Source organism: Anoplolepis gracilipes, chromosome 13 (genome assembly GCF_047496725.1).
Source record: "Anoplolepis gracilipes chromosome 13, ASM4749672v1, whole genome shotgun sequence".
Lineage (NCBI taxonomy): Eukaryota > Metazoa > Arthropoda > Insecta > Hymenoptera > Formicidae > Anoplolepis > Anoplolepis gracilipes.
In genome coordinates, this window is record NC_132982.1 from 7,189,348 (window position 1) to 7,201,383 (window position 12,036).

Below are 12,036 nucleotides of genomic sequence, written 5' to 3' on the forward strand. Positions count from 1 at the left end.
CGCTTTGACGAATTTAACTCTAAATTCGTTACTATGGCGCATTTCAATCCCCATCGACGGAACCGGGCGATAAACCGTCTCGCAATTTCATGCATACGTCATCAGGAATGGTAGGAATCGTCGACAGCGAGCGTCACGTGCGATGTACGTCGGCGCACGTCGGGGTCGTCGCCGAAATACTGGGAAATTCTCCCGTTATTCCTAGACGCCTACGAGCAGCCCATGAATTCCAACAGAGAGGCTGCCGTCGGCATTTAGGAATTATGCATCGATCCATCGATCGACGATACCAATAAAGGTATTGCGTCGAACGGCTCGTTCTACGGTATCATTCCAACGAAATTTAATATTCTGATATATAATACAAAGTTAAAAGAGAAATTAGAAACGTATAACAAGATAGAAATTTAACATATACCATTTAGGATTTAGACTTTCTTTTAAAATATACAAATTATTATTACATGTGATATTTTTTATATAATTTGTAATAATAGAAAATCGATATTTAAATGTATATCATAAATAAATTTATAAAAGATGTTTTATATAAAAATACATAAAACATCTAATTTTTTATGTCGGAAACATCAAATATTTCATGTTTCTAATTAATTTCTAAATATTTCATGTCTCCTTCTTTTCCATTTAATCAACTTTATTTTGTTAAGAAAAATTAATATTTAACAATCGTTGCATATAAATGTTTGAAAGATTAAAGTAATTAATTAATTTTAATTAGTTCAAGTATGAAATTATCGATTTCCTCCGTTAAACTTAATCAATGCACAATACCCTTCTTAATGTTAAAAGTCCCGCGTTAGACACAAAGTTGCACGCTTCATTGTCCACGTGCTTTCTCACGTGACGATCGCACTTGATCGAGCGTATCAATTTTCCAGCGAGTCATGATTCTGCTGAAGAATCTCTGGGTGGGACTTGATTGTGGCGCAAGAATCGATCGTGTGAAATGACGAGGGGAGAAATGAAAAATGATAGAGCCTCGACAGCTGAATTTTGTCTTCTTACGCGTTCGGATTTTCGGTCTTAAAAGCCGTTAAATACCTCGTCGAAATCGCATCAATGATTCAGTATTTACGTATAATGCCGGTGAAATTGGCTCTAAAGACTCCACCCGGCGATAGGTCCGTCCGTCACATAAGACGCCCGACGCCCAAACGTTTTCTCGCGCACATTTCTCGAGCCCACCCTCGCGTGGAAACCATTTGGGGGCCACATCACAAAATGCAACGAAAAACGTGAGTCCCGCAGCAGCACGCAATTTAGCGCTTTTCATTCCTCATGAGCTTAACTAATCGTATGTGCAAATGCAAACTTTTGACAATATAACACAATTTTTATCGATTATCGATTTTTCAATCCCTCATGGATGTCCTGATTTATTTATAATTACGTGCGTGAAAGAATGTTAAGTAAAAGCGCTAAAAATGATGACTAATATTGTGTAAGAGAAAAGGAACAGAATCATTTTTTTGTAGGTACGGTTGGCACGAATACGTTAAGTATGCATGAGAGAGCTCATTAGAATTTAATTATCATAGCCTAGAGAATACGGGCACGTTGTTAATTACTATTGTGACCCCTGCTAAGATCTTAACGATACTATTAAGAATTAAGTTTTTATCTTTAACAATAAGAGAGAGAGAGAGAGAGAAAATCTGAACGTTATATAGTAAATAACAATAGTTATAAAAGTGAGTATTTGCTTTTGAATAATTTATTATATCGAGAAATAACATATTTAAAATATTTAGTTCATTTGAGGTGTAATATACGAGAAAGTACTACGAGTAATTTGCATGTTTTCGTTTAATTATATTTACTATATAAAATATACATATGTATATCTTCTTATATATACTGTTTTTATCACTTTTTGATACTTATATTTTATATAAATAAACATGTTACAGTTAAGTATGTTTAAAATTAATTTTGCAATTTAATTAACTTTAATTGATTTTAATTGTTTACCCATCGTAATTATATTACAATTTAATCAATTTAAATAAAATAAAATAATTATATAAATTTAAATTTTAAAATTATATCTTTTTCAAAATACTTTCAAAATACTTTCTAGCATTTTTATTGTATTAACATTAAAATTACGTAGTTACGATAAAATACTTTTCACGATATCGTGCAACGATAAATTATAAACTTTGTAATAATATTTAATAGTGACACATATACAAATAATTTATTTGTTTGAATCCTGACAATGTATGTGTATCAGTATATACTTTTTTGTGTATTGAGGTGTCTCGAATGTCAAACATCAAATGTCACGAATGCGCGTTGCAACGCTCAGCTTGCGGTTTTACGCATTAGAGTATTTAAATTTTATCGACGGCTTACGAGTGTCTCATCCGGTCAAACAAACCTATGAAGCAGCGTTCGTGGTTTCATTGTCCACACAACGCGAACTTCTCAAAGAATATGCATCCCCATCGTAAACCGCGTCGCGACGTGAAAGATACGCAACGTATAATTCCTGGCGCACGCACGCATATATTGCTATACTGCGGTTATCACACTGCCGCGTGTTTTACCTACTCGCGTTTTTTTTTCTCTCTGTATTTTTTTCCTTTCTTTTTTTTCAACGTGTAAATGGATTTTATGTCGTGGGTTCGTTGAACCGTCCCCGCCGCTAGCGCGTTATACTTGATCGTTAAAATGGGAAATACCCAACAACCATGCAACGTAATGAAGACTGCACATATGTGTATACATATACTGTCTTTCCCTATATTACGTGAATCTTGCAAATGTCTGCGACATTCACGTGCGCGATACGAAATCTAGAGAGACTCATGTAAAATAAACTAGATCACAAAGATATTTCTCATTCCTAATCAATTATCGTGATCGACTGTTTTACATCCCCTCGTACCAATATACATATAATAACTTTGATTAATTTTTTAAGCTGTATGGATCTATTTGTTAGACCTGATTGTGCAAGCTTGGTAATATTGTAACTTCATTTTATTTAAATCAAAGCTTTATGACAAAGTTTAAATCAGTAAAAACTGTGCATTTTTATATCTCGTTTGTATCTAAAATCTTTTTAAAATTTTTTTAAAATATGTATTAAATTAAGAAATTTTTAATTTTGCAAAACTGGAATGTCTGTTCTTCCTTGTTTATTTTGCAGCTGAAATAATTACCTGCTGATATATATTTTTATTTGTTCTAAATAATTAACTGTAATTGTTTTTAATAAGAATTAAATCAACAATAAATTAAACTAATTAAAATAACAAATACATTATTAATATAATCTTCTTTTAATTAACTTGAAGCTATTATTTTTGCCTATCTACATAATGAATACATTCATGTACATTTTACAACTAAGTTTAATTTACGTTGGTACAACCGAATGTTAATTATAAAATCTGTTATTTTTTTAAATAATAGATTACATTGTTACATTTATCATTGTTATATTTATCATTAATGATATGATAAGATTATACAATGTAAAAATGTGAAAAAGTCTTCTTTTATTATCCAATTTTATTAAATATAAATTAATATATTGGAGTTTTATTTTTCTTCAATTTTACTAATGTTTATAAAATCAGATTATTTTTATTTATAGAAACTTAAAATATTTTAAAGTGTGAAAGAAATGCGCAACAATATTATATACTTTAAAATCGTACAAGTTTATTGAGATTTAACGTATTTTTTGTCTTTTTTAATTAATAAAATTTTTCTCTGCAAAATTGACTCACTATTGTTACACTGATATATATATATATATATATATATATATATTATTGTTACAAACATTTTGGCTTGTTTTCATCAATCAAAAAGTATATATTCAATATTATTTCTTTTTCTTTCTCACAATATATATATATATAGAAAACTACATTTAAAACAAAAGATATATTTTATATACATATGTATATATATATATCTATATATATATGTATGTAAGCACATGTATAATCTACTCACCAAACGTTCCGTGTGACGCCATAATCCTTCCTTGATCATCGTCTGTGAAAGCAATGCGTAACAATATATTATTTTAAAATCGTAAAAGTTTATTGAGATTTAATGTATTTTTTATCTTTTTTAATTCATAAAATTTTTCTATGCAAAACTGACTCACTATTATTACACTGATGCAAATACCATTATTACGCATTATTGTTACAAACATTGTGGCTTGCTTTCATCAATTTAAAAAGTATATATATTCAATATGATTTATTTTTCTTTGCCACAATATATATAGAAAATTTCGTTTAAAATAAAAGCTATATTTTATTTATATGTAAATAATGTATATATATATATATATATATATATATGTATATGAATCTACTCACCAAACGTTCCGTGTGATATCATAATCCTTCCTCGGTCCATCGTTGTCTCCGTGAGTCTGCTTTTTTACTTTGACTTGATGCAAGAAAAGTTCACTCACTGACTCGAATCGGTTAGAGAAACGTGGCTGATTACGGACACTAATGACACCGGTGTTCAATTACGCGTGCGATATGATTAGTAGAACCGCGAAGAATACGTAGCGAATTTCTTTTATGCGACGCGTACGTAAAAATATGGCGGCGAAATTTATTGCGCGACTACTTGTTGAACGCACGAAACATGTCTCAGGAGACGACGGCTAATTACGATTGAGCGTATTTATTTGAACACACTATTTTCACTGCCGATACTAGAATACTTTGCGGCTGCCGACCTTTCGCACGCGAGACACACACTCGAATGAACAGAAGACGTCATTTGATCCGACACAACACGACGCGTCCTGACCTTCCTCAAGCGTCTTATGTATATAACATATATATGTAATATAATATAAACCTCGTGTTATCGTTCGTCATGTAATCGGAATACGAATAAATCTATCACACACATACACAATCACGTTGTACTACGCGACGCGAATCTATCGTACATGATTATTATATGTCATTTATGCCTTTCTTAATTAATGCACACCCGACAATTATACGTGAGACTCACTTTTGATAAAGATATAAACGTTACGTGCACCCGGCACTCGTTCGCGATGTTTCGTCACAATCATAGACGTAAGAACTATAAATCAGAGATACTTTCGAACGAATAAAAAAGTAGATTTAATCCGAGATGTCGCGACTTTCGCGAAGCGACCAACAAATTTGATGGATGCACTAATGTGAACTAAGTGCGCCCTTACTCAGTTTCCTCTATCAATACTAATGATCGAATATAAAAAATCCGAATGAGGGCGCACTTTGTACAAATCGAATTCACTCAAGGCACGTGTAACAACTCCGTATCGTAATCGGCGCGCATAAATTCGTTGCATATATTACGTTTTATCACGCGATGCGATCTTTCGTACATGATTATTATATATTACGTATGTCTTTCTTATTTAACACACCCGAAATTCACTCGTTACACCCGAAAATTGTACGCGAGACTCACTTTTAACGAGAGTAGACGAGAATACGACTGCCGGTACCTTCCGCGTGCGAGACACATTCTCGAATGAACAAAAGGCGTCATTCGATCCGACGCGTACGTCATGACTTTCCCAGGCGTCTTGACATTTGATACGTATAAACAACTTCGCGTGGATGTGTAACTGACGTAACTAAATTTATCGTACACACATATACGTACCATATTATGTTATATTATATACTCGGGCGCGATTTTCTCCTCGTATAACATTACAATCATAAATCTAATAAATGTAGATCGTGTTCCTTATTCTTGTAAGGATGATATCGAGATACTTACGTATATAAAAATGCAGAAAGAATTTGACCACTCAAGTGTCTAATATAGAACGCCATATTGTTACTCTTTTTCGTGCTAAGTGAGCGAGTTGGTTGATTTTTTTGTACATACGCATTACGCGTCTACGCAAATTTGTCAGAATAGATTAACTGTGTCAGGTATTAAAAAGAGAGCACATTATTTTTGTTCACTGTCTTTCTCTTACATTACGGAGAGAACATTCGTCAAAGCTTTTTTCTTTTTTTAGTTATCTCTCTCTATTTATTATTTCACATTATATCTAGTCACGAACAAAAAATACTATAAATTTTAAAATTACTGGTGATAACCGAATCTCGATCGGGTGTCGGGTGTCGGGTGTAATGCAAGGACAACAAAAAATATATTGTGAAAATGTCGCTAATTGCTGTCGGGTATGTTTAATTAATATATAATAGGCTTCATTTTTATATAATTGTTATTGATTATATTCCTAATAATCTGTTTAATATTAATATTGTGCTAAATCGATCGAAATTCGTTTATTTTTATATTTGATATTTATATGTATATTGTCGTGGCGGTCGTAAATATAGTGGCGTCGGTGTGAAGTCGCGTCATGGCGTTACGTCACGGCGCGTCACGGGTCACGAGGTCGAAGTCATTTGGAGGTAATTCATGTCAGTGTGCTCATGTCCTTGCTCCTTGCGCGATCAAGACGACAATGTCGCGAACGAAAAATCGTCGCGAGTGCGTGAATATCTCAAACAGAGATACGCAGTAGTACATACGTATACTTTGCGCATTGGAATCGCGATCGGTGATACATATATCGCGACGTGCGTGTTTGTACGTCATACATGACGTGACGAAAAGTTACGTGAGGTTGCTTCTCTTTTCCTCTTCCTCCCCCCCCCCCGCCACGAAACTTTTAGTCCTTTCCAGAGTCGGTTATCGTCTATTAGTTGGTGTCGAATTCCGTCTTCTCGTCGTTTCTATAAAGTGAGTTTTGCGTACGAAAAAATATCGGAACTGTGAATCTAATGTGTAAACGAGTAAATAAAATGTGCGTTCTGATGTGCGTCTTATGATTATCCGTTCTTTTGCGAGATGTTATCGCACGATTGACAATTAAGTTATGTTACGCAGCGGAATATATATATTCGTTGGTTAAAAAATCGGATCGAAAGTGTCGGTTAAAATTGTGTTCCTTTAGACGTTCGGAGTGAATTAAATTGCGCATATAAATGTGTTTCGGGAGTGTCGTATAGTGCCAGTAAGTACGCGGTCGTAATTAACTGTATTATTTTGATCGTTCCGTATCTATAATCTTTCTGAAGAGCCAAGCAGAGAAAAATTCATGAATAATATATTCGGTGACAGAAATTATGACGACGATAAACAGCTTGGTGAGTGAATCCATTTAATATTCTTTCCTGTTTTTAAGTATTACTTATTAATGCTTAATGATTTGCTGCATATGTAATTAAATTTCCAGAATATTGGGCTTTTGCTAAATTTGTAAATATTTTAATTTTGATTTAATGTGCTCTCAAAATTAATTTTAGTATTTAAATCAATAATTTTATGTATGTGATAAAATTATTAGTTATTTTTTTTATTGCATTGGAATTTTCTACATCTATTTTTATTTTTTTTAGTTTTCATTAAATATAATTTTAAATGTTGTTTAAAAATAACAATGACAAAAAAATTATTGAAAAATATAAAAAAATTATAAAATTATAAAAAAATTAAAAAAATAAAACTTGTAAAACCAAAACTAAATTTTATATTATGCGCTACTTAAATTTTTTGGATTTGAACTAAATAATTATCGGTTTTTTACAAGAATATTTTGGAAAATGTGGCAGTTTTAGCATGCAGTAAATCAATATTTTTGTACTTGTATAATTTGTTTTCAAACATATAAATAATTATTTATTTATGATGAAACGACCTGATATTATTATTGCATTGCGACTGAAATTTAGCACATAGCAGACTCATGTCATTACGACAATTGCCGACAAATAATAATTAATAGAAATTATAATTTATAATCATAAATTGTAATTATAATTTTACTTCCAATAAATTTTTTACAAAGTGGAATAAATTAAAATTAAAATTTGTTACATTGAGATTATTAGATTTGATATAGTGTATTGAACAAAAGATGTATAAAATTTTTATGAATTTAAAATGCCTCATTATCAGTCTCTTATTCTCTGACTGGTCTGCGTGAGTGAATAACCTAAGCACGTGATAACGAGAAACGATATAACGTGGCAATGTTTCTTTGTTGATAAAAAAAAATGAACGTATATAAATATGTGTATATAATATATAATTATGTTTCTGCAAACATATAATTTTTAAAATATGGAAAACATTAAGAGAGAAAGGGAAAAAGGAAGATAAATTATAATACGAATTATTATATTCATTTTTATATTAATTTATATTAATTAAAATGACAATTATATTTTTTTTTTATAAATTTATTTTTTAATTTTTCAATTTTAATCATAAGAGCTATAATGTGAAACCGATAGCTTATAAATTTATAAAAGATTTAAATATTTACAGATACGCATGTGTATAAATTTTAAATCGAGAAAGAATATATTCGTTGGTGAAAAACGTGCGCGAGACGAGGTAATAATGGGTAATCCTTTGATCTTTCAATTCCGCTGGCGCCTTATCAGCTGCAGGATGAACCAAGAGAACGGCGAGTGGATTACTCTAGGGAGACAGTAAGAATATTTCAGTTCACGAATGCGGTCCCATGTTGCGGGATGTGCGCGCATGACGTTAATTCGACTTCCAAGCTATTATCTAGCCCGGTGCAACTGCACGCCGAAACGGTCTTTGTGACATCGTCGTAATGTTTTCCCGCGCATTTGTAATCCCAATCTCGCGATCTAACGCTGGCAATGTTTATGGGGACTCATGTACTTTGAAATTGAAACATTTGTTACAACGTAGAAGATTGTTTCCACGGCGCGATCGGTGGGATTCTTAAGTCTGAATAATGCACTGAATTACAGCCGTATTTATTGCGTCGCTGGTAGAGAGTAAGATAAAGATACTGATAAATAAATGATAAGATAAAAATTAATACTGATAATAATACAACATTTTATAATTCATAAAAAAGTTTATATATAATATATAATTATATTATATACAATTCATTAATATAATTATATATTAATCTGACATAAAATGTGAATATAAAAATTTGAAAACAAAAGGAGAAGTCATTATTTACTAAAATTTAAAAATTTGAAAATATGTTTTCATTTTACTTCTCGAATATGAGAATTTTTATCAGTACTATAACTTATTCTTATTTTTATTAAGTGTTTTTTATGTTGTGATATATTAACTAATTTTAATATTTTATAATAAATTGTATCTCTACTCAATCGCTTTGCACGTTTATCACGATAAAAAATTTGAAATGTTACAATTTTTAATATAATCTTTGTGATGTAAGGTTCGTGCATTTTTTAAGACTTGGTAATAAGATCTCTTTCCCAGCGTATGTGTACGCTGTGAGGATTTACAAACGTTTAAAGAGTTTATCTGAAATCCCCCAACGTTCTTAGAAAGCTCGTAACTCATTTTATTCGCGTTACCAGCGCTCGGTCGGACTCAAAGAACCATCTCGGATTGTGGTCGGCAAACTAGTCAGACAGTAAGAATCAATGCTCGTAAATTCGGTTAGTTTATCGCGGCGAATGGTTGGCCATAATTCACGTGTGTTCTAAGTCGGCGGGTTGGAATGACGTAACAGGATGTCTTATCGTATCGTCGTTTTTAGGAATATTAAGTCACAATGAAGCTCTTAAGAAGGAACTAGATATTGTCAAGTCAGCTTCAAAATTATTGGTAAATTTTCATGAAATTTGTTTTCCTAAGAATTAATTTTCTACTATGTATATACATATACATATGTAAAATTTGATTTTTAATTTTTCTTAGAAAAATAAAATTAATAATTTTTATTGATCAATATAATTGTCGTGAGTGACTATCAGAATGTGCTCTTATAGTTAAAAATCTCCTTAGATATAGAAAATCAATAAATAAGAACTTGGAAAGGGATTGAGCACTCAAACGAGCTATAGTGTTTCGAAATTATTTGATTTGGTTATTATCGCGACTATATAGACGTTTTAATATAAAGTAAGCGAATACAACCAAGTTTGGTGAATGTGACCATGTATACCTGCGGCGAAAATAGCTGGTGGTTCCTAGGAGTTAATTCATACCTCCTGCGCTGACTGGACCAGCTGGCGCGATAGGTCGTTCTTTGTAACAATTCCGACGTTTTCCAGCAACACCCGGCCGCAGCATAAGGTTAATGGAAACTTCTAAGAGCAGACTATTGGCTCGTCGAAACACAATGGCGCTTTCAATAAATGAACAGTACCTTTTCGGTTCACGAAATGCCCATTAATGTATCGTTATCTCATTCGCGAAGTCACATGTTAAAGCGGCTTGCTTTCAGATTTTATTTATGATCTAAAAGAAAATTGCTTTTATATTAAAATTTATTTTTTTTTCACTATTTTTGCAAGAAAAGTGATTTAAAATTTAATTAAATTTTATTCAATATGTGTTCAATAAAGATTATAATTTTATCAATACATATAATTATTGCAAAGATGATAAAATAATTATTCGTTTTTCACAAAAAAAATATTTTACATTTACAAGAAAAACAGCATTGTAAAATATAATTGTGTCGTAATGGAATTTAATTTATTACAAATTTTTGACAAACTTGAAAATAAAATAGAATAAAATTAGAATATGGAATGAAAAAATCTGGATGTAATTATCGAAATATCTATGTTTTTTATTCGTTGTAACGTAATTCTAATTAAATCATCATTCTAATTTTTTTTAAATATTTCTATATGTCCAAGACACATAAGAACCAGTTTTTTTCGCAAACACATTTCTTCATTATATCTTTCGAGTTAAATATAGAGGTTAAATGTAGAAGTTTTGTACAACGAATGAGTCCGAACAGTTTCTCAGAAACAGACGAAGCAATTAATAGGAGAATGTGCCAGACGTGAATGCGATCGAAAAAACTTAATTGGAGGCTCTACAGGAGGTAGTATTTGAAAAGATATAGTTTCTCGGCCTTTTGTACCATTTAACACAAACGAGTGGGATTTGACATGCAAATAATCATTTCCACATATATCGCAAAGGGCTAATTATCTGAACCGACAAGGTAACCATTTCGAAATTATCTGAATGGATTTTGTAATAAAAATTACGCAACTACATAATTGTTATTGAATCCATATGTCAAATATCAAATAAAAGACAATTTTAATGTTGAAAACAATTATATGTGTTAATTTTTATAAAAAATTAAATCTAGTTGTATTGTTTGAAAACCTTTGGATAAGGCATAGTCAAATTAGTTGACAAAATTATTAGTCTTGAATAATAAATATAAAACGCGACACACAGAAAGAAATAATTCACGTTTATAAAATACTAATTTTGATTGTATTAAACTCACTGTCAAAAATATAATACATATTATAGCGTAAAAATATTTTCGTTTCATTTAATTAAGATTGAATAATGATTTCTGTTAATCTGTCTGAAATTTATGTAGATTTTCTACTTTTTTAATACTTTAATTAAAATCTTGGAAATCAGTCCTCTGCCATGTTAAGGATCGGTCGCTTAGCAATCCGTGAAAATAGCACGAATCATAGGTAATCCATCATCTTGACAGACCGCATAGCCGAAATATGACACTTTTTGCCTCGAATTAATTTTCTTCATTTCTGGCATATCAACGTTGTCAAAAAAGACATATTAGTTTTGAAAAAAATCTTTTTTTTTAATATTTTTTTTATGTATGTATGTATCGAAAAATGCATATAAAAAGAAATAATTATTGTTAACTAAATTGTGCTAACTATATTATACTTTAATTCTATCGCTCATATCCTCTATTCGTTTCGTAGACGTATTACAGTTGTGAAATTATGCAGCGGTTTTGTGGTTGTCGAAGCTGCTGCGATTCAGGCTGACAAGAGAAACGTCTTATTAAACATGCAGGCGACGTGGAATTTTCTATCGGTCGGCCGTGTTTCGCCGGAACAAAAAGGTAGTTTCCAAGGGGCGAGAGATTATTGAGTCTCACGGAAACGAGACCGTCCGTCGGGGATCGCGAAAATCCCTCACGCGAGATTTGTCATCCTT

General features: G+C 31.4%; 1 protein-coding gene across 5 annotated transcripts in view; it reads right to left on the reverse strand.

The window, feature by feature from the left end:
• Nucleotides 1-5,535, reverse strand: part of LOC140672819 (uncharacterized) — a 136,975-nt gene extending 131,440 nt beyond the window's left edge. For all 5 annotated transcript variants that reach the window (XR_012047948.1, XR_012047949.1, XR_012047950.1 and 2 more), the window contains exons 1-2: nt 4,377-5,535; nt 4,000-4,041 (exon numbers count right to left, since the gene is read on the reverse strand). Coding sequence is in view for 1 of the 5 variants with exons in the window: in XM_072905263.1 (XP_072761364.1) it covers nt 4,000-4,041; nt 4,377-4,416 (82 nt within the window). In the remaining 4 variants the exon portion in view is untranslated. The remainder of the gene's footprint in view (nt 1-3,999; nt 4,042-4,376) is intronic.
• Between the last annotated feature and the right edge of the window lie 6,501 nt (nt 5,536-12,036).